At 64.7% G+C, this 22,114-nt stretch overlaps 3 protein-coding genes across 9 annotated transcripts in view; 1 reads left to right on the forward strand and 2 right to left on the reverse strand.

Annotated features, from left to right (window-relative positions):
- Positions 1-6,397, reverse strand: part of AHDC1 (AT-hook DNA binding motif containing 1) — a 49,883-nt gene extending 43,486 nt beyond the window's left edge. The window contains exons 1-2 of one of the 4 annotated variants that reach the window (XM_074555763.1): positions 6,269-6,397; positions 5,656-5,776 (exon numbers count right to left, since the gene is read on the reverse strand). Coding sequence is in view for 1 of the 4 variants with exons in the window: in XM_074555760.1 (XP_074411861.1) it covers positions 5,656-5,791 (136 nt within the window). In the remaining 3 variants the exon portion in view is untranslated. Of the gene's footprint in view, positions 185-5,655; positions 5,879-6,100; positions 6,216-6,268 lie in introns of those variants that run through there. The other 3 variants (XM_074555764.1, XM_074555760.1, XM_074555759.1) reach the window with 3 other exon arrangements.
- Positions 1-22,114, forward strand: part of PHACTR4 (phosphatase and actin regulator 4) — a 188,385-nt gene that overhangs the window by 80,650 nt on the left and 85,621 nt on the right. The gene's annotated exons all lie outside the window — the stretch shown is intronic.
- Positions 11,965-21,678, reverse strand: FGR (FGR proto-oncogene, Src family tyrosine kinase). Of its 4 annotated transcripts, none has more exons than XM_074555563.1 (13): positions 21,493-21,678; positions 17,684-17,744; positions 17,211-17,463; positions 17,009-17,111; positions 16,625-16,723; positions 16,376-16,479; positions 16,157-16,306; positions 15,579-15,743; positions 14,475-14,654; positions 14,315-14,391; positions 13,979-14,132; positions 13,321-13,452; positions 11,965-13,100 (listed from the first exon to the last, which is right to left on the reverse strand). In XM_074555563.1, exons 3-13 carry the CDS (start codon positions 17,449-17,451, stop codon positions 12,892-12,894), a joined length of 1,614 nt encoding a protein of 537 aa, XP_074411664.1. In that variant the 5' UTR covers positions 17,452-17,463; positions 17,684-17,744; positions 21,493-21,678; the 3' UTR covers positions 11,965-12,891. The 4 variants fall into 4 exon arrangements, with proteins under 4 accessions (XP_074411664.1, XP_074411662.1, XP_074411661.1 ...); XM_074555561.1 differs by lacking the exon at positions 15,579-15,743 and adding an exon at positions 15,062-15,217 and having other exon boundaries at positions 21,493-21,566; XM_074555560.1 differs by lacking the exon at positions 17,684-17,744 and having other exon boundaries at positions 21,493-21,633.

Below are 22,114 nucleotides of genomic sequence, written 5' to 3' on the forward strand. Positions count from 1 at the left end.
CTCTACGTTCCTCTCGCTGTTTCCCAGCTCCCTCCTGCCAAATCCCCGCTCCCGAGTGCTTCTCCTCCCTGCGGGTCCATATTAAGCTACATTCTCCTTTCAGCTGGGTGGAAAACAGCAGTAATAACCATGTGGAGAGAGCCGTGCCCCCCACCTCCACTTCCCTCCCACTTTGGGGTTCAAATTTCATTTCAGCAAAAAAGCTTCCCCCGCCTCCAATTTCTTCCCCCAAACCGAGTCGCTGTCGTCGCGTCTGATCTCGGCAGGGGCCGTATGGATGCTCAGCTCCTCCTGGTTCAGGATCTGCTGCCAATCTGGACCTCGCAAACTGGTTCTCACACAGCTCCCGCCTAGCACCTCCCTCCCAGCAGTTATTGTCCCTCCTCAGCCACCCCAACCCAGCTCACTCTCCTGCCACCCTGCTCCCTTGTCACCCTTCCATCCCGTTTCACTGCCTCCTTGCTCCTCTGTCACTCTGCTCCCCTGTCACCTTGCTCCTCTGTCACCCTGCTCCACTGCCATCCTAGCTCCCTGTCGCCCTGTTCTCTGCCGCCCCTCTCCCATGGCACCCTGTTCTCCTGCTCCCCCTTCATCCTGTTCCCTGCCACCCTGATCCACTGTCACCCTGCCACCCTGTTCCCCTGTGACCCTACACTCCCTGTCCCCCTGTTTTGTTGTCACCACACTCCATGCCACCCTGCCCTTCTGTCACCCCTCTCCCAATGCCATCCTCACTCCCTGTGCCACTCATCTGGCGCTCCACAGGGTGCTCGTGCCCCTGCTTCTGCTGGGCACATCCAGACCAAACCAAACCAAACCAAACCAAACCAAACCAAACCAAACCAAACCAAACCAAACTAAACCAAACCAAACCAAGCTGCCGACTTCACCAGGCAAGATTTATTCCTGGCGTTTTCCCGGGGGGCCAGCGGGGCTGGCAGCTGGCAGGGAGCAGAGCGTCCCTGCTGCCTCCAGCCCAGCAGCCTCCCTCTTTCCTGCAGCTGAGGAGCTCATCTCCCTCGCCCAAGGCGCTCCATCCTCCTCCAGATATTTTAGGCCCAGGTTTTGCAAGGAATGTTCAGGCGCTGAGCCCAAGCCGATGCGCTGAAGTCAGCAGGAGGCGAAGAGGGAAGAGGGAAGAGGGAAGAAGAGAGAAGAAGGGAGAGTGTGCGTGGGGCTTGAGGCCCTGGAGGCGGCAGCTGAGAGATGGGATGGGATGGGATGGGATGGGATGGGATGGGATGGGATGGGATGGGATGGGATGGGATGGGATGGGATGGGATGCGATGGCATGGCATGGCATGGCATGGCATGGCATGGCATGGCACGGCACAGCATGGTGCTCCCTCTGCCTGAAGCTGGTTTAGCGGTGGGAAGGGCAGAGGATTGGAGCTGGAGGATGCCAGAACTGCTTCCCTCTCCCTCTGAGAGGATCAATACCACATTCTGCCTCTCCTCTGTCTCCCCGCACTGTGCCAGGCCAGGCTGCACCAATGCTCTCCCTCCAGCATGTCATGGGATTTGGAATGGGAAGGGGGACACCCAACACTCTCAGTCCCCTTCACTGGGGAGGAGAAGGAGATATTTTTGCCAGGGTGGTCTCCTGCAAACACCTGCCCAGACCCACCTTAGCACCCAGGATCTGCAAGCCAGCCTCATCCCTGCACATCAATCTTTGCCTGCACACCAAACCCTCCCTGTGCACATCAATACCTTTCTCTGTACCAAAACCTGCGTGCAAACTAAACTCTGCCCATGCACACCAATCCCTGCCTTGTACACCAAATTACCTGCACATCAAACCCTGCCAGCCCACCAAGCTCCACCTGCACACCAAGCCCTTCCGGCATGCCAGTGTTTGCCTGCACACCAAGCCCTGCCTGCACAGCCAGTGTCTCCCTGCACACCAAACCCTGTTCACACACCCTCCCTGCACACCAAGCCCTGCCTGCACACCAAACGCTGCCTGCACAGGCAGTGTTTCCCTGCACACCAAACCCTGTCCACACGCCCCACCTGCACACCAAGCCCTGCCCGCACAGCCAGCACCCCCGAAGCTGCCCATGCACGTGCTGACAGCTCCCACTCGCACTCCCCTGGCCCCCGGCATCGCCCCAAACACCATCACCTGCGGCACCGGGCATCACCTGGCAGCACCAGGGCAGCCCAAGGCCCCCGAGCCCGCTCCCGGCCGAGGGAGTCCCCGGCACACGCCAGCCCTGTCCCGGCCTCGCTGGCAGCCGCGGCCGACGTGCTCCGACAGGTGAGCCCCCGGGGCAGCGTTCCTGCCCGGGCCGGCAACTGTCCCCACCGGGCAGCCGCTCTGCCGGCGTGTTCCTTCCAGCACGTCCCTCCCTCCTTCCCTCCGCATGCAGCCTCTCTCGGCCGGCGAAAGGGGGGAGCCGACAGATTTTAATGAGCTCCCCGGAGGCATCGCTCCGCACCCCCCGTCCTCCCGCCTCTTCCCGCGCCCGGGAACCGATGCTCTGAAACACAACCCTCGGTGGCAAGCCTGGAAAAAAACCACAGGGCACATTTCCCTCCGCCTTTTCCCTTCCCTCCTCGCCTCCCCCAGCTTTTTTTTGCTCTCCTGCCGATGCCAAAGACCCAGCCGGGCTCTTGTGCTTTCACTCGCAGCTGCAGCTGCCGATTTTCGCTGTAAGCCCTTGTGCCTAGAAGGCCCAGAGCGAGGGATTCTGGGACGCGGTGATTGAAGACAGCACCAGCACGGAGACCATTGCTCAGACTTTCCCTGTCTGTCGCCCCAACGCTCAACCCACAGAGAGGGAGGGAAAAAAAAAAAGAAAGAAAAAAGGAGGAAAAAAAAAAAAAAAAGAAAGAAAGATGGAGAAGGGAAAAAAACCCCACCGGACTGGCGCTCGCCCCTTCCCACCCACGCCATGAAGGCGCTCGGCTGTGCCAGCGCTGAGCACCGGGCAGGCAGCACACGGGGATGGGCTGGGCCCCCCAGCCCTGTGACACCCTGGTGAACTCCGAATCCAGCACCAAATCCCACCAGAAGTGCGCTGGATCCCTCCCACTGCTCAGCCCACTGTACATCACCCTAAAAACTCCCAGTGGGGAGCTAAGCACAGCCCAGTTATTTCCCTTTTGTGTTATTTTTAAGGAAAATAATAACAAGGCAGCTTTTGAGCCAGTGTCTGCAGCACAAGGTGAATATTGGGGTGTGGGTGCGAGGGGTGCTGACAAATGAGCACGATGCCAGGTCCTCGTGGGAAGCTGAATGCTCACCACAGCACTGTGCCTGCCAGGATGTGCCCCAGAGCCAAGCAAACACCCTGGGAACACGTCCCCGTGTCCCCACTGCATGCAGAGCCCCCTGAGGAACAAGGTCCCCAGCACCCCGGGTGTCCTGACATGCCTGGGAAGGCCCATGGGATCAAATCCCTGCCCTCCAGCACGGGGCCAAGGCTCGGCTCAGCGCCCCGAGGCAGAGCGGGAACGACTCCAGCCGGGACGGACGGACGGATGGACACGGATGGGAGAGAAGGAACCAGGCTGTGACCCCGTGCACCCCAGTGCCGGCAGAGGAGGGGCTGTGCTGAGCATCTCCCGGCCGGCTGAGCCCTCTCATCCCCAAAAGCTCCCCCAGCACCCCCGGGAGCGCGGCCGGAGCGCACGGCGCATCCCGGCCCCGAAGTTTGGCGGGCAGTGGGGCGGGGAGGGGACGGCGGTGGGGGAGGACACACATCTGCGACGCATTCAGGGGCCATCCCGCATCCGGGCCGCCCGGCCACAGCCCGGCATCCAGCCGGCCGGCCCCAGGGGGGAACGCTGCCATATCACCAGGCAAAAATCCCCCCCACATCCCTCCCGCTCCTGTTACCGAGCCCGGAAGAAGGAAACAGCCCTCCCCACCGCTGCCCTGTTTACCAAGAGCTGGTTCCAAGCACTCGGGAGAATAGCAGGAGCATTTCAAGGCCCTGTTTCCACTCGGCTGACACACACTATTTATAGAAGCCCACAATTCTCCCAGAGCTTTCCTCGGGATCTCAGCAGAAATAGCCTGCCCCGGGTCTCTGCTGCCTCCTCTAAGGAGGCCAGGGCAGCGCCAGCCCCCCCAGGCTTCCCGTAACCTTCCATGGGCTTCCATGGCTTCTCCTCTGCCGGCCGCCCCGCTCGGGGATGTCCTTGGCTACCCCGCGGCCGCCACGGTGCCAACCCCGCTCCCCCAAAGCACCTCCGCCTCCTGCCCGGCCGCTCCGGGAGGGAAGCGGGCCGGGGCTGCCGGGGGGACGCGCCGGGAGCCGAGCGAGAGCCACCTCCCGCCTGACTGCATCGGAGCGCGGCAGAGCCCCGGGGGACTCGCACCGGGGATGGAGTTGGCCTATTCAGGTTACAGAGACATGGCAGAGCGGAATTTGGCGCCGCGCCATCCCTTCTCCAGCCCCCCCCTCCGCCCTCCTCTTCCACCCCCCGCTCCCCACCACCACCACCACCCTCCCCTGCAAATTCCACAGCCCAGCAGGAGAAGCCAGTGTAAGGGGACACCTGGGGGGGCGAGCAAAGGGGGAGAGGCTTGGGAGGGGGGCCTCGATTCAGACCACGGGGCCCCGGTTTGGACCACGCGCCCCCGACCCAGAGCACGCCGGCAGAGCAGGGTGGGAAGGAGAGCGGGGCAGGATCCGTGCCCGGCGCCCCGGGGGTTCGCTTCTGCTCTCTGTCACGCCAGGATAAATCTGGAGTGACTCCACCGCGCGCTGTGGCACACAATGAGCTCACCCCGCCGCTTTTGGGGGGCTCTCCCGGCAGCCGCGGCCGGGCGCGCTGCACGCACGAGGCCACCTGGTCGTGGGCACGGCCACGTCGTCCCCCCAGCACATAAACAAGCGGGGACTCAGGTGTCTCCACCTGCGCCAGCCTTGGGGACACCAAGCGCGGAGGGTCTGGCGTCAGCGCGACCCTGCGGGGTGACTCCGGCCCCCGCCGAAGCCACCGCGGTCCCCCGTGGTCCCTGTCGCCAGCACCGAGGGGCCGCGCGGGGGGGCGGGGGGGGGGGTAAATCAGCTGATCGATAAAAACAAATCAGAGGGGGATGACAGGCACGGGAGTAACAACCGCTCGCCGAGCCCCGCGCCGCGGACCACGCAACTTCACCGGCGGGGCTGGGGGAGCCTCCCGCACGCCCCGGGCCCCGCAGCCTCCCGGGAGCGCCCCCGAGGGCAGCCCCGCTCCCCCGGGTCGGCCCGCCCGGGCACGGCGCTGCGAGGCTGCACCCCGGGGGTGCCCCCGCGCTCCGGGGAGCCCCCCGAGCCCCCCGCGCGGCTGACAGGCTCTGCCTTCTAGCGGCCGGAGCCGGCTCTGACAGCTGTCACTCACCGCTCGCACCCGGGGGGGCACGGCCGGGGGTGTCCGGGGGGAGCAGCCGAACCCGCGGCCGCGGCAGCCCCCGCGCCATGGGGGGCTCGCCCCGGGCCCCCCGCGCCCGCGCGCCCCTCCCCACCACAAGTGCCATTAAACTCCGGCAATTTGGCACCAACTCGCCGCGCAACTTCGGCGGAGGGGACGGCGCGGGGGGGGACACATGCACGCGACACGCCGCCTCCTCCCCCCCCCGCTCTGCCCAAAGGGGGTGTCCCGAGCGTCCTCCCCACCTCCCAGCCCCACACAAAGGCGGGGGTCCCCGGTACTCACCCGCCGGCTCCTGCGCTCCGCGCCCCTCGGAGCCCGCCCGCTTGGGGAGGCTCCTGCCGCCCGCCGGGGCTGCGTCCTGACCGGCCGCGGGGGTCCCGGAGCCCTCGGCACCGCTCGCCACCTTCAACGAGAGCATTTCCAGCGCCTCCTGCTCACATTCTCCCCAGGCAACTCCGCTCCTGCCAGCCCGCCCCCTCCTCCGTCCCCTGCCTGCTCTTTCCTCCTTCCCTCTCCCCCCCTCCACCCCTCTATTTTATTTTTTCCGGGATTTTCTCTCCCCTCTACCGCTTAGCTTATTTTTTCCCCCTTTTTTTCCTTTTTTTTTTCTCCCCCTTTTTTTCACCTTTTTTTTCCCCCTTTTTTTCCTCCTCTTTTTTTCTCCCCCCCCCTTCGCCTCTCACACACACACAAAAGGCAGCGGAGCGGGAGGCGGAGGGGAACCGACCTCCCCTCTGCGCCTCCGCCGCTCGCCGCCTGCGGAAAGCAAAGAAAGACACAGCGCAGCAGAGCCCTGGCTTGCCGCTGCCTCCCCCCTTCCTCCTCCTCCTCCTCCTCCTCCTCCTCCCTCCTCCTCCTCCTCCTCCTCCACCACCACCTCCTCCCTCTCTCTTGCCTTCTGCCGCTCCCGGCTTTGTGGGGGCTGGGATAAAAGGGGGGGAGCAGAGCCGGCGGCCAGGCGCGCCCAGCCCCTCGCTCCTCTCTCGGTGCGCGGCGGGGACCGCGGCTCCGCTCCGCTCCGCTGTCAGCGGCACGGCCAGCATCCGGCACCCCGGGGAGCCGTGCAGCACCGCCGGGGCATGCCGGGCCTTGTAGTCCTTCCTTTCCCCCCCCTCTTTTTTTCCCCTCCTTCCTTCCCCCCCCCTTTTTCTCCTCCCAGTCGCTGCGAGGCGCGCAGGGAGGGGCGCAGACGGGCGCGCGGCCGCCGAGCGCCGCCCTGGGAGGGGGGTCCTCGCAGAGAGGGGACACTTTGGGGGGGGACACCCGGGGCAGGGTAACCCCCCCGGGCCGCCCCCGCTCGCCGCGGTCCCGCCGGGATGCGCGGGGCATTGCTGCCCTCTCCCGGGGTGCGCCCGCACTGCGCGCCCCCTCCTCGGGGAGGCAGGGTTTGGGCACACACACAGGGCTCTCTGCAGCCCCCTCCCCACAAACTGGGGTGCACGGGATCGTGGCTGTCTGCAGGGCAGCACCCCTGCGCCCTCGTGCACCCCACGGAGCTGAGTGTGCCCAGGGTGCCCAGGGTGCTCATGGAGCTCAGTGTGCCCAGTGTGCCCATGCAGCCCAGTGTGCCCACGGAACTGAGTGTGCCCACGGAGCTCAGTGTGCCCGTGGAGCCCAGTGTGCCCCGTGTGCCCGTGGAGCCCAGTGTGCCCATGGAACTGAGTGTGCCCACGGAGCTCAGTGTGCCCGTGGAGCCCAGTGTGCCCATGGAGCCCAGTGTGCCCAGTGTGCCCAGTATGCCCACGGAGCCCAGTGTGCCCGTGGAGCCCAGTGTGCCCAGTGTGCCCAGTGTGCCCACGGAGCTCAGTGTGCCCGTGGAGCCCAGTGTGCCCAGTGTGCCCAGTATGCCCACGGAGCCCAGTGTGCCCGTTGAGCCAACCGCATCCGTTTTTCCTTTTCCCCCGCCTCCCCAACTTTTAACTCTTTTTTATTTATCTTTTTTTTTTAATCAAAAGATCTCTCTGAGTCCTAGCAATATCCCTGTTGTTTGCCAGCACCCTGTTCCTCCAGTTTTTTTGTGTTCCCTCTTGGCCATGTGATAAGGGAATGCCAGGTGGAAGGGTGGTGAGCAAGGCCCCTCAGGACAGGGGTGGCAGAGCGGGGATCTGCCTCCCAACTTCTTGAGCACCCCATAACCTCCCTCCCCACAGCTCCACGGAGCATCTCCCCAGCACCAAGTCCCGTCGCTGTTAATGTTCCCGGAGCTGGGTAGATACAATACAATTAAAGCAGATAATACCAGTGATGTTTGTTATGACATCGTGGTTTTGTAAGTGACGAGTGAAGGGTTAACTCCAGGGAATTGGGAATATTGCTTGGCTGCTAATAACACGTGAGTCATCGATGGAATAACACATGGGTGCAGGGAGAGACACAGCACCTGGCTTTACAGCAGCCCTTTGTGGGGCACGCTGGGGTTTCACGGGTGTTTTCGGATCAACAGGCAGCGAGGAGGGAATCTGAGTTCCAGACACACTGCTCACCCCAGCTCATCCCGCTAAACTGGGATGAACTGGTGAGCTTGAGAGCTGTCCTCCAGCTGGGACCTACTGCAACTGGAAAGGTGCAGATGCATCCCCTCGGTGCACCCCAGCAGGATCAGCGGGGCCGGGTTTGGGGCTGGCTGGGCTCTGCACACCAGGGCAGGCATGGGGAGCAGGCTGCACTGCTCCTGGGAGCCGAGCAGAGTGCAGGCCTGGGCTCCAGCCCGGTCAGCAGAGGAATCTGCACACGCAGACAGGATCGCTGCAATTGCTGGTGGCTGAGTGAGCAACTTTGCAGGCTTCCTCGTCCCCTCGCCCTGAATGTCAGCTTTGAATTTTCTTGCTATTTTTAGGGATGGTTCAAAAAAAAAAAAAAAGGAGGAGTATCCCCTCCCTTCTGGCTTTGCAGGGCTCTGTGCCCCATAAATATTGCAAGGCTGTGGATTACTGTACCTGTGCAGGGACGGGGGGAGAGGGACAGAGGGACAGGGTAGGGAAGAGAGAGAGGTCATGCAAAACCCATGACATTGCAAGCAGAATGGGTTAGAATGTAAAAGATTTATTAATTTAATCCAAAGCATTAAAAGGTCATGTATTAATCAAAGAGATGCTTAAAACTGTCAAAGTCCTTTGTCAGGTTTGAAGTGCATCTCTATAGTTATCATAAAATATATATACCAGTCTGGCATGGAGCCCCGGGCAGGGCTGGAGGAGGATGAGGAGTTGAGTGGGGGGCTTTGCAGTGGGAGGGACCCCCCCACCCGGCCCTGCCAGGCTCCCGTGGGTGCCCAGCACCCCACACTGGGCTGGGTGGGTCACCCTGCTCGTGCCCAGGCCTGGTTTGAACCCTGCTCGTGCCCTGTGTGGTTTGGGGGTGTTTGGGGTCTGGGTTTGGGGCGGAGGTGGGGTTGGCAGCGGGGTCCCCCACTCGTCCCCGTGGGCACAGGCGGCTCCAGCCGCGGCAGCGGGCACCGGGCGGGTGAGGGGTGCCCGCGCCACCCGTGTCACGCTCCGCGGGGCCCAGCCCTGCCGGGATTTCCCTTCAGCCGGGCGGGGGCGGCGCGGGCGGGTCCCCGGGGCCGCCCGGGTCAGCGGGCGCGCTCCCCGCCAGTGCTGTGTCAGCAGCGTTGGCGTGGGCTAACGCTACCATCTAGCGGCTGCTCTGCCGCCGCCGGCCCGGCCCGGCCCGCTACCCGCACCGCCCCCGAGCCGCCCCCGAGCCGGGCCGGGCCGGGCCGAGCTGCCCGGGTCTGGCCCCGAGGCTGAGCCTGGCCGGGTCACCCCCAAAGGCACCAGCCCGGGCTGGGAGCAGGGGCAGCAGGCTCTGGGGGGCTGTGGGGAGAGCTGGGGCAGGGGATGGAGAGCAAGGAGACAGGGGAAGGGTTTGATGCTGTGCTGGGATACAGGCAATGCCCTTGTGGGGAGCACTGTCCAGAGACCCTGATGGGGTCTGGGTGGGGGATCCTGACCTTCTAAGGTCTGTGAGAGTTGTGGCCAGCCAGGTTTTGTCTCCATGAAGGTAACTGCAGCAGAAAAGCCCAATTCGTGCCTGAATTCCAGCACCAGGCAGCCCTGGAGCAGCAGCAAAACCTTTCCCAGTTTCTCCCAATAAAACCATTTCCGAGCAGCCCTGAGGCCAGCAGAGCAAGGCTCCACTGTGCCCCTCCCCATCTCCCGTGTTTGCTCTGTCACCCGACCATTCCCACGCCCAGAAAACCTCCATCCCAAATCCACAGACTGCTGTCACAGATGCTGCTGTTGTCAGTGCACAGCTCTTCCCAATTATCTGTTGTTTTTCTGTGGAAAAAGGTGTCCCCTCACAGTGACTGCTGCTGAGCTGCTGGGTGACTGCAGATAAATTCATCTGTGCCTCAGTTTCCCCTTTGAGGGGACAGTGCCTGCAGGCCTGGGCTGGCAGGCTCAAGCCTGGTCAAGCCTAAACCCACATTTTTGGCCATTTTCCACTGTTGTCTGGCCACTGCTGCCACGGAGACGTGGCTCTGCTCCACGGCCCAGGGCTCTGCGGGCTCTGCCAGTCCCTGGGGACTGGGGGCACAGGGCCGAGCCCCCGCCCTGCTGTGGATGGGGATGGTCCTTGGGGGTCCCGGGGGTCCCCAGCAGCACCCGGGCAGAGTGGCACTGCTGTCTGTGCCAGGCTCTGCAGCGCTAGCCATCTGCAGCATCCCCACACTGTGCCCTGGCACCAGGGGGGCTCGCCGCCTCCAGACCCCCCGTGCTGGCAGAGCAGCCAGGCACAGCCGGGCCACCTGGGCTGGGCAGGTGTGTGGGCAGGAACGGGGCAAGGGGGTGGGCACCGTGGGGAGGAGGGTCCTGGAGCATCAGGGGGACGTGGGGGCGCTGGAGGGAGCCTCGGGTGCAGGGCAGGGCCGGGGAATGGGGCTGGGCTGCTCTCTGTCCCCTCTGGAGCTGTGCAGGGACCGGCCAGCCGGGAGGGGAGGGGGCCAGGGCGCTGCCCCAGCTCTGAGCTGGGCTCTTCTCCTCGAGCCCCCAGCTCTGAGCTGTGCTCTGCCCCTCCAGCCCTTTGGTGGAGAGGGTAATTTCATGGGGGCACTGGCAATGTGCCATTGTCAAACCATGACAAGCCCCCAGCTCTGAGCTGTGCTCTGCTCTCCCCCTCGAGCCCCCAACCAGCTCTGAAGCAAACCAAGCCTGCAGCACCTTAGGAGGGGTCCTGCCTCCCTGCCCACCTGCCCATGGCTGCTGGCTGCAGGGTGGGCCCTGCTGGGAGCCACAGGAGCTCTGTGAAGGGCGACCCCGGGTTGTGCCCACCCACAGCTGCCCCTCCACCCCAATCAATACTGCTCAGCATTAACAAAAAATCGATGCCCCTCCCTGCCCAGCCTGTGGCCACCCCGCAGCAAAATCCTCTAAGCCCCTCACCCTCCTGCTGGGGGAGGAGGAGGATGAGAGGATGGGGACCAGGACGGGGGTCCCCTTTTCAGCCCCCTCACACAGGCACCTGCAATCTCGGGCCCCACATCCCCGAGGGCTTTCACAGCAATGGCAGCAAAATGGGGACACGCTCTGGTGACATGGCTGGGGTGGCACACGGGTTACTGTGACAAATCCACCCAGGTCCTGACCCCCTCCTGTCACCAGCCCTGCTGGGGACAAGGGGCTTGGCTGGGACATGGGAGGATGGCATCACCAAGTTGGGGCTGGACAGAGAATGGTGGGATCAGTCCCTGTGAGGGCGTGAGCAGGCAGGAATGGGCAGGAGCAGGGATGGAGCTGGGGCTGGGGCTGCTGGTGCCAGCCAGGCCTCTCCTGTCCCTGCCACGCCATCGGCCCTGTCCCCCAGCCCCGGGCAGCCTGCCACCCTCCTGGCTGGGCCTGGCCCTTCCCCAGGGCTGGGGCACTGGGGGCACATCCAGCCCTGCTCCTCTCCACCGCCATGTGCATCAAACGCCCTTGTAGGAGGTGTGAAGATGCCTGGCGGCACCCAGGGATGGTGGCATGCCCCAAGACTCCTGGTGTGTCCCCAGACCCCTCGGCATATCCCCACAGCCCCTGCTATGTCCCCAAACCCTGCCCCCCTCCCCACATGCATTTTCCCCATAGCCTGAGCCCCCTGGCTGGGGTGGGGGCCAGTCCCTCCTTCCCATCAGTGCTGAGGAATTCATTACCGGCACAGCTGGGCCCTGCTGGGGAGGCCAAGCTGCAAGGAAAATTAACCCCTTCCTCCCCAGGCTGCCAGCACAGGAGCACTCCCTGCCACAGCTGGCAGGAGGGACAGTCCCCTCCTGCATGGGGGCAGCTTTGCAAACCCCAGTGCTTCCCAACCCAGCGTCTCTAGGCTTTTATTCACAAGGGAAGTTGATGTGTCTCCTCCCCACATGGCCCTTGGGACAGGGGGATTTCTCTGCTCCCCCCTTGGAGGAGCCCCCCAGACCTGTGCCCTGGGGCTGGAGGGGGCAAGGGGGCATCCCTCAGTCCTGGCTTGGCTGAGCCTGGGAGACCCCTGCCCCTGGGATGGGCGTTCCCACCCCAAACCCTGTAACTCAGCGTTGCCCCCAGCTCTGAGCACCCCCAGGGCTTTTGCCCTCCTGGGGCAGGGGCAGAAGGACCCGGGCTGCCCCCAGTTTGTTAGAAAGGTTTTATTTCTCTGTATTTACAGACTTCATTAAAAAAAATAAACAACAAATCCCTGCCCTTCCCTCTCCCCATGGCACTGCCCACCCACAGCCCTGCCCTGGGGGTGGGGGGCGTTACTGGCCATGGGGCACAGGACTCCAAACGGGGTGCGTGGAGGGGCAGCAGGCAGGGGGGCGCCCTCCATTCACACCGACACCCCCCAGACCCCGCGATTCCTGCTGCAGAGGGCAGAGCCGAGCTGGGGCTGCCCCATGCCGTACCCTCGTCTGCCCCACGGGGCAGGAGAAGCAGCCCCCGGGGCAGAGCTGCCCCCGCCTGCTGGGCCCCCCAGCACTCCCCGTGTCCCCCCGGCCCCAGGGCAGGCACGGTGGGCGTTTGGCTTTCAGGACGTGGCTCTACCACAAAGCAGAGGAGATAAGGGGGGGGACAAGGGGGTCCCCCGAGCACTGGGAGCCCTTGGGGGGGTCGATGGCTGCTTGGGGGAGGCATATAAAATCTCATAAATTAAAGGAGACACCGGGGAGGGAGGGCTGAGATGACCTCCCACAGGTCAGTGCCGGGACTTTGGGGGGCTGAACCCCCCCAGCTGTGCGCCAAGAAGAGGTTGGGGTTGGCAGGGGGAGCTCCCCCCAAGCCCTCTGCTTCTCTGTGGGTCTGGGGGTGTCCGGGGGGTTCACAGGGCTCCCCATAGTCCCCCCTGCAGCCAAAGCCCTTCTCAGGTTCCAAGCTGGGTGTGAAGGCAATAAAGGGACTGGGGTAGGGGGGCTGGGCCACACAGGTTTGTCTTCTCTCTGAGTCCAGCATCCTTGTGCAAAGCCCTGTGCCCGCCCTGAGAACAGACAAAGGAAGCAACCACCTCTAAAGAAATAAAGATTCACCCAAAGCCACCCCGGAGGCTCCCGGCAGCGCCAGCAGCGGGTCACTGGTTGTCCCCGGGCTGGTACTGGGGCTCGGTGGCAGTGAAATAGTCCTCGAGGAAGGACTGGAGGTACTCGAAGGTGGGGCGCTCCTCGGGCTCCCTCCGCCAGCACTGCACCATCAGCTCGTGCAGGGAAGGGGGGCAGCTCCCCGGGCACTGCATGCGGTACCCCCGCTCCACCTGCTCCAGCACCTCGCGGTTGTTCATCCCTGCAGGACAAGGACCCTGTGCTCAGGGACAGCACCACCTCGGACAAGCCAGCACTGAGGGGGGAACTGAGGCACACAGCGGCACTGTCCTGGGGTTTGGGTGGGAGCCCAGTTCAGCACTGGTCCCTCTGAGGGGGAAACTGAGGCATGGGAGGAGCCTTGCTGAGGAGGTCAGCCCCTGTCTGGGCCCTGTCGAGCCCACCTGCCCCAGGGGCCGTACCTGGATAGGGCACGCGGCCTTTGGTCACCAGCTCCGTCAGGAGGATGCCAAAGGACCAGACATCCGACTTGATGGTGAACCTCCCAAAAAGCGCAGCCTCCGGGGCTGTCCACTTGATGGGGAACTTGGCACCTGCAATGGGACACAGGTGAGCCATGGCTGGGGCTGCACCTGCACCCAGAGCACCCTGCACCTGGTGCGCCCACCTCTGGGGACAGCCCACACCTGGAACATCCCACACCAGAGGCGCCATTGCCTGAACTGCCCCTGCTGAGGGTGTCCTGCCCCAGGGGTACCCTGAACGGGGGGCACTCTGCACTAGGGGCACCCCCTGCCTGGGGCAGCTCACACATGGGACACCCAGCACCCAAGGCACTGGGGATACCCTGCCCCTGGGGTTCCCATCACCTTGGACATGCATCATCCAAAATACCCACACCCTGGGGGCACCTGTCCCTGGGGGCACCCATTCCCTGGGGCACCCATACCCTGAGGTGACCCAAGGCATCCATCACCTCAAACACCCATAAATTTGGGGTGTCCATCACCCCATTCCCAGCACACCATAGCTTGGGGCATCCAAGCCCCGGTCACCCAGCCCCGGGAGGGCCATCTCCAGGCTAGGGGACACAGCAGGGGACACTGCGGGCGCTCCCACCCTGCCGCGCTGTGTACTCGTCATCCTCGATGAGGCGCGCGAGGCCGAAGTCAGCGATCTTGCAGACGAGGTTGTCTCCCACCAGGATGTTGGCAGCACGCAGGTCCCGGTGGATGTAGTTCATGCGCTCGATGTACGCCATGCCCGCCGCAATCTGGGGGGGACGGAGTGCTGGAGACCCCAGGACACCCCAGGGGCGCCCCTCACCCTGCACCAGCCCCCGTACCTGGGCGGCCATGTCCAATCTGATTGGGCACCTGCCCCAATCTGGGGGACAGAGCAGTGGAGACCCCAGCACTCCCCGGGGCACCCCCCACCCCGCACCAGCCCCCGTACCTGGGCAGCCATGTCCACCAGCTGGGGCAGCTTCAGGTAGCGCCCGTCCCCGTCCTTGAGGAAATCCAACAGGCTGCCTGCAGGCAGAAGGAGTGTGTCAAAGACCCCCAAACCCACGGGTGCCCTCCCTGTGAGCCCTCCAGGCAGTGCCCCCGCTGACCCTGGCTCATGAACTCGGTGACGATGTAGATGGGCTCCTCCGACACCACGGCGTAGAGCTGCACCAGCTTGTCGTGCCGCAGCCGCTTCATGATCTGGGCCTCCTCCAGGAAGGCCTCGGGGGACATGGTCCCCGGCTTCAGCGTCTTCACTGCCACCTTGGTGGTGCCATTCCACGTCCCTGCGTTGGGGACACAGAGTCACCATGAGCGCAGGGGACAGCCAGGTCAGGGCAGAGGGTTGTGTGATGGAGAGGTGTGTGCGTGCATGCCTGTGTGAGTGGATGGATGGATGGATGGATGGATGGATGGATGGATGGATGGATGGAAAAGGAATCAGGGCAGGGCAAGGACGGGATCCCTGGGCAGGGATTGTGATCCCACTGCATCCCACCCAGGACAAGGAGTTCCCCTCACACCCGTACCGACCTCACCCCATTCCCAAACCCTTCGTGGATTCTGTGCCAGTTTTAATCTCCCCCACACAAGCAGGTACCTCCTGGCACCCTGTGGTGCTCCCTGCCAGGAGAGAAGGAGCCTTCTCCTGCCCGCTGTGCTCCCCAGCCCTGGCCGGCCGGGCCAGCCTTACCCATCCATACGTCTCCAAAACATCCCATGCCAAGTTTCCTGTCCAGGGTGACGGATTCCCGAGCTATCTCCCAGGCGTCCTTAGCTAATCCCAGGGTCTGGGGCTTCACGGCAGGGCACGGGTGGGTGAGCAGATGGCACAACCCGTCATTGTACTCTGCAGGGGATGGGGGGCAGGCAGGGAACAGGAGGGAGGGGATGTGATGGGATGAAGGCAGCATGCATGAGTGGAGGAAGCAGATGATGCCGGAGGAAGAGGATGACGAAGGTGGGACCCCCTGGCCTGGTGCTGTGGTCCCATCTGCAGTGGGAGTCTGCTTGCCCATGCAGAGGTGACATGGGGCATCCTGGGGGACCCATGTGAACCCAGAGCAGGACATGGGATAATTCCTCATGCCAGCAAATCGGTGTCTCTCAGCCTGTCCTGGCAGGCATGAGCTTTTCCCAGTGGGGCACCAGGCCTGGGGGTACCCCCACGTCCCCCCTGCCTCTTGCCTGGCTTGCCCACCAGGCCCTACCCATCCAGACTTCCCCGAACTGCCCATTCCCCAGCTTCTTGAGGAGCTGGAGGGACTCGCGGGGGATCTCCCACACGTCTTTGGTTTTGACTGAGAGGTCGGCCAGTTTGGGGGTTCCCTTGTGGCACGGCACAGCCAGGCGGCAGCACAGCCCAGCCGCCCGCTCTGCAGCACGGGAGCAGGGAGGGGACAGGAGTCAGAGTGGGCACAGACCCCCAGCCCTCTGCTCCCCTCCCACCGCCCCAGCATCACCAAGGCTCTGTGTCACCCACTCACCCCCAGCACAGAAATGCACCCCCTCCACCTGCCCCAGGGACAGCTCTGCACCCCCTCGGCTGGGCCGGACTCTCAGTCCCCCCAGCTGCATCCGGGGCCATGCCCACCCACCAGAGAAAACGGGAACTCCCTGCACCCTGGGCATGGAAAAGGGGAGAGTCAGGGAGCCCCCTAATGCCACCAATAGAACAGCCCCCTCCTTCCCCAGCTCAACCCCCTCAGCCCCATCTCTTACCAAAGGGTCTTCTGAGCTTTCCCTACCCCTCCTGTTGTCCCCCCTTGCAGTCCTCACTCCACCCTACCTATATAGTGCTGGACCAGCTGCTGGACGGTGCTGAACTGGGCACGGGTGGTGATGTAGTACCCCCCACTGTCCAGCTTCCGAATCTTATAGTGCTTGACGTGGTCTCCCTTGGCCTCATCCCAGTCCCGGATGGAGAGGGAGTAGGCACCTGCGTGGGACACGGGTCAGGGAGGGACGTGGGGCACAGCCCCTGGTGCCCCCAGCCCTGTGCCTGTACCTTTGGTGGTCTCGCTCTCCCGGATGAGGAAGGTGCCCCTGGAGTTGCCGTGGCACAGGAGCTGCCGCTCCGCGTCCTTGCGCCCGATCTTTCCGAAGTACCACCTGCCATAGCGAGGGGGCTCAGCGCCAGGAGGGGACCACGGAACCCACGTGCCAGCACTGAGCACTGCCGGGGCTCACAGGGACACCTGGGCCCGAGGCAGGTGGGGTTGGGGTGTGTCTCCCTCCCTTGTCCCCCACTACTCACTCTTCCGCCTGGATGGAGTCCACAGGGGCCACGTAGTTGCTGGGGATGTAGCCCGTGGCTCCCGAGCTCAGCGACCTGGCCTCCCACCAGTCCCCCTCCCTGGGCAGGGAAACAGAGAACGTGGAGGAGGAAGGACAGACAGACAGACAGACAGACCCATCACCGTGTGCGTCCCCACCCTGCACGCAGCACCCCGGACCTGCTCTCCCCCACCCATCTCTGCTGAGAGCACCCAGCTCATGGCCCTGGCCCTGGCGCTGAGTGATGGAGCGCAGACACAGCTTGGGTCCCCAGCCTGGCTCCTGGGGGGCTACCCGAGGCACCAAGGCCCCTCCCCGGGGTGGCATGGGGGTGCTGGGGTGGCAGGAGGTGCGGGGGGCTCACGTGTTGTTGATGATGTGGAATTTCTCCCCTTTCTGGAATGTCAAGTCATCCTCCGTCCGGGCCTCGTAGTCGTACAGGGCGATGAAGAGTGTCACCCCGCCGCCTGTGGCACACGGAGGGGACGGCGGTGACCCCGGGCTGGCAGGACATCCCTCCCTCCCTCCCTCCCTCCCTGCCTCCCCGCCCCGAGCCGCCCGCTGACCTGAGAGCGCCCCGCTCCGCGCCTGCAGCCCGCCGGAGGGGAAGGCCCCGGGCTCCGCAAAGGACGGGCCCGAGGGCAGCGCCGGCCCCTGGAAGTTGTTGAAGTCGGGGATGCGGGTGAAGATGGCCCCCGGCTGCGTGGGGTCGGGGTCGTACTGGGAGGCAGGGGGCTGCAGGGAGCCCCCCTCGCCCCCCGCCTGCCCCTTGCCAGCCCCCCTCTCTTTGCAGGGCACGCAGCCCATCCTGGGCACCGCCTGTGGGACAGAGGGTCCGTGAGCCCCGCGCCCCCCCGGCAGGGGCACACACGGGGCCAGCGCACACATGGAGAGGCCCTGGGGCACCCTGCCACCCCCCACAGCAGGGGGACACGGGGTCCCCGTGGGCCAGTGGCACTGCTGCAGGAGGGCTGTGCTGCCCGGGGGACCCCACGATGTCCCCCGGCACCCGTGGGTGCTCCACGGTGGCCCCACTCACTGCGACGGCTCCTCTGGTCACTCCAGCTGCTCCATGGCACTCCAGGGAGGAGAAGAGTCGCCTGGGGACACCAGGGAGGGCATCAGGTGGGGGCAGCACCCTTGCAGGGGTTCAAACACCCTTGCCATGGGCTGTAACACCCCTCCATGGGATAAAATCCCCCTGTACAGGCTGCAACACCTCTGCATGGGCTGAAGCACCTCTTCCAGGGCTGCTGCGCCCCTGCACACGCTGAAACACTTCTACCAAGGGCTAAAATACCCCTGAAAAATTGAAACACCCCATGACAGGATGCAACACCCTTGCTATGGGCTACAACACCTCTACACGGGGTGCAACACCAACGGCGCGGGCTGCAACACCCCTTGCATGGCTGTAACACCCCTGCCTGAGCTACCACACCCTGCACAGACCGAAGCACCGTGCACAGGCTGTGATACCCCTGCACGAGCCACAACACCCCTGCATGGGCTACAACAGCCCTTCACAGGCTGCAACCCCCCTGCATGAGCTAAAATGCTCTGCATGATCTGCAACACCCCCACAAAGCTGCAGCATTCCTCCGAGGGCTGCAACACCCCGGTGTGGGCTGAAACCACATCCTCCAGTGGGTTTTTCTCTCACTGCGTCCTCACCACACTGCTCACGTCCTTTCAGGCCATGTGTGTCCCAAGGCTGAAGGGGAGCCAGACCCCAAAGCGTCCCCATCCCCACAGCCTCTGCTTGGTGGGTGTGGGTGTTTTGGGGAGCGAGGTCCCCGCTCGCATAGCTGTGGTCAGCGCAGGCTCTTCCGGCCACATGTGGTGAGAGAGAAGGTGTCACAGAGGAGGAGGAGGGGGAAATCAGACCTCTCCTGTCATGGCTGTATGGAGACGCCCATGCCCAGCCCTGTTATTGCCCTGGCTGCTGGACAACCACCCACACCAGTCTGCAGCATGGCTCTGTCTCCAGCTGAGAGCAGAGGGAAGCAGCAGGAGGGTGTCCTGCCCTCTGCACTCCAGGAGCAGGAGGAGACAAAGGTTTGGGGTGGATGAGATGTTTCAGGCAGGTTTTCTCAATCATGGTTATTGATTCCCTTTCTTCTCTCTCAGTAGGGGTGGAAAGAGCCCAGCTCTCCCCTTCCATCTCTGCTTTCCACACTGGTGGTGTGGCAAGGCTGCAGCCGTTGCCAACAGGGCACCGTTGCCAAATCTGAGGAAACTCGGCTGGTTGGGGGTTTTATTCCTGATAATTAGTGGCTATTTAAACTGATGAACAACCCTGGTTCTCACAAACCCGGTCCCCCCTGGGTGGGAATCATCCCCCCACCACATTCAGAAACTTCCCATTTTGCTGAATTTCAGCGCTGACCAAGCAGTGGAGCTGCCACAGGTGCCAGCAGGGACAGGGATGGCAAGGAGCACCTTCCAGGCAAGTGGAACCCCCATGTGCCCCATGGAGGGTTTAGGTGATGTGCAGCAGCATGGCACCCAGGCTTCCTCTTCCCTGCACACCCAAGAGCCCCCGAGCTCACCCCGGGGCGGCTCCATCCCCTCGCTGCCCACGGGCAGGGGACGCAGCTGGTGCCGTGTCCGATGGCTGCACGGCGGTGTCTGGCTCTGGCTCTCCCCAAAAGGAGCTGCTGGAGCCGGGGAGCAGATGGCAGCTGAGCCCTTCCCGAGCTGCCAGGTCCCGCCCGCGCTGAGCCCCGGCCAATTCCTCACCCCTGTCCCGCCAGGCAGGGCTGGGCACGGAGCAGCCACAGCCCCGGCTGCCCCTCCATCTGTTCCCCGGGCCCCTGGGACACCGGGGCAGCTCAGCCCCATCCCCAGCTGCTAGGCAGGGCACAATGTCCCTTGCGCACCCCATCGTCACCCCACATGTCACCCACAGTGCTGAGGTACCCCTGGGGTCACCTCCCTGCCATGCACCATGGGGTAAGTCAGGCTCTGGGGGGATGCAGCCACATGGAGCCATGTGGGATGCTGGGAATGTCACACCCCGTGCCGTGGGGACAACCATGGTGGCATTTGCCGGGCTGAGGGGCCCACAACGCCCTGGGCAGGAGGTGGCTGCCGGAGGAACTCACACAGCAGCCAGGCAGTGGGAAGAGGAAGCAGCAGGAGCACGGTGTGGGCTGGGGGGAGGAAGAGGATGGTGCTGTGGCCAGCAAGAGGCCACAGGACTGGCAGGACCTGGTGCCCTGGGGATGGTGACAGCTGGGAGGGTCAGGCAGGGAGGACAGCAGGGCTGCAGCCCCCTGGCTGTCCTGGATCCCTCCGTGCCTTGTCCCACACTGACACCCTGCATTGCTCCGTGCAGACCCGGCTCCTGCTCCCCGGGAAGAGGAACCGAGAGGGCTGCACAGCCCAGCCTGGTGCCACCGAGGTTCCTCTGTCCCTCTGTGATCTGGAGCTCCCTGGGCCCAGCAGGAAAACCTGGGCATGAGGCAGCTGCAGCACAGAAGGGGAAGGTGGACACTGGGACACAGGACCTGGAGCTGTGCCACCGTCCCATGCCCAGGACCCCACAGACCTGGGGAGGGGTCAGGAGCCCACATCTGCTCCTTGTTCCAGCTCTGTGGCTGGTGGTGGCGTGTCCCTGCCCCTTCCCCACTGCCCCCAGGCCCAAGGCCACCCTGATTATACCTGGAGAGGAACCCTGCTCCAGTTCCAGCCCTCCCAGTTCACCCGGTGCCTGGTGAGCCCCCTGTGGCTCCCAGTGGGAGCAGGCTCCTCCAGAACAAGGGGTGCACGGAGGGATGGCCCCCATCCCCTGCATGCCCACAAGCAGGGCTATTCCCTAGGATGAAAATTGAAGAACTTGCCATCCCCCAAAGTGATCTTCTCTGCAAGGCCACCTGTCACCCACAGGGCCCACGGCAGAGGGGTCCCCTGCCCCCCTCCCTGGCTCAAGATGCTCAGTGGAGAGGGAGCCCCCCTTGTCCAGGCTTCCAGCCCCATCGCTGGCTGGGAAAGCAGGATTTCCGCTGGAAGAAGAGCAATTCCCGGATCCAAGGGGCTGCAGGGGCGGAGGGAGGGAGCCGGCCAGGGCTCCAAATACAATGTCCCGGGAGGAGCGGGGTGGGGAGGGAATTGTGCAGGGCAGGAAGCAGCGAGTTCCTGTCCCTCCTTGGGACACACCAAGGATCAGGGACGAAGCGGAGCTGCAGGGACCGGGGAGAGCATCCGCCCCGGCCAGGGCCTGAGCCCCTGCAGCTCCCCCAGCCTCAGCCACGAGAGCTCAGCCTGCAATAAAGCGCTGGCTGGGCTGGGAGCCCACGGGCACCTGCGGGCACGGAGGGCACAGGTGTGTGTGTGTGTCCTGTCCCCTCCCCAGCCTGCGGGTCCCGCACGGTGAGGGCTCCATGTGCTCCGCAGGCTCCCCGACGTGGTGTTAATCCCAGTTAGTGCCGGGATGGTGAGCTGGAGCTGGTGGGTGCCCCGGACCTTCACACACACCCCGCAGCCCCCAGACCTTCACACACTGACCTGCTGCCCTCGGTATGGTGAGCTGGTGCTGGTGGGTGCCCCGGACCTTCACACACGCCCCGCAGCCCCCGCTGACCTGCTGCCCCCGGGATGGTGAGGACGAGGGTCTCCTCCCACCCCCGGGCATTCCCAGGGAAGCAGGGAGGGCACAGTGAGAGCAGCCCCCCAGCAGTCCCCACCAGTGTCGCGGGGATCTGTCCCCCAGCTCAGGGGCCGCCTCCCCCGAGACCCCCGCACACGGAGGGGGCATCTCCCAGCAGCGCAGGGCCCGGGGACTGAGACCCCCGCGCTGTGACGGGGCTGAGCCCCCGCACCCTGCCCCTCACAGCGCACACGTACCTCCTGCCGTCAGCGCTCCTGTCCGGCCGGCATGGACCCCTCCCCTCGCACGGGGCTCCCTCCGGGACCACCGGGCAGCCCCGCTCGGGCCGCGCCGGGGCTGCGGGGGCGGCGGCCGTGGGAGAGCGGGAGCGCCCGGCCGAGAGCTTCCCCTGTCTCTGCTCGGCTCTGGCAGCCGAGCAAGAGCTTCCCCTCCCCTCGCCCCCCCTTCCTCCCCGCGCTCGCAGCAATGGTTCATTGTACCAGCCGGCCCCGCCGCTGCCGGATCGCCCTCCGGGTCACCCCCGGGCCGCCGCGGGCACCGCAGCCACGGCGGGAACAGCGGCAGGGGCTCTCCGGCACCCGGCAGCACCGGGAGACACCGGCGGGGATTGCCGGGCTCGGCCTGCGGGGGTTCACGGGGGATGTGCGGGTCCAGCCCGTGCCACGGCGGGGCCGCCCGCGCCCTTCCCCAAAACCGGGCACAGCCTCCCCGAGACCCCCGCCCATCCCCAAAACCGGGCACAGCCTCTCTGAGACCCCCGCCCGTCCCCAGAGCCTCCCCGAGACCCCCGAGGGAGCGTCCCCGGCAGGGCACAACAAAGGGACATCAAACTGAGCACAGAGCGCTGTGGCCCTGCAA

Source organism: Zonotrichia albicollis, chromosome 20, assembly GCF_047830755.1.
Source record: "Zonotrichia albicollis isolate bZonAlb1 chromosome 20, bZonAlb1.hap1, whole genome shotgun sequence".
Classification (NCBI taxonomy): domain Eukaryota; kingdom Metazoa; phylum Chordata; class Aves; order Passeriformes; family Passerellidae; genus Zonotrichia; species Zonotrichia albicollis.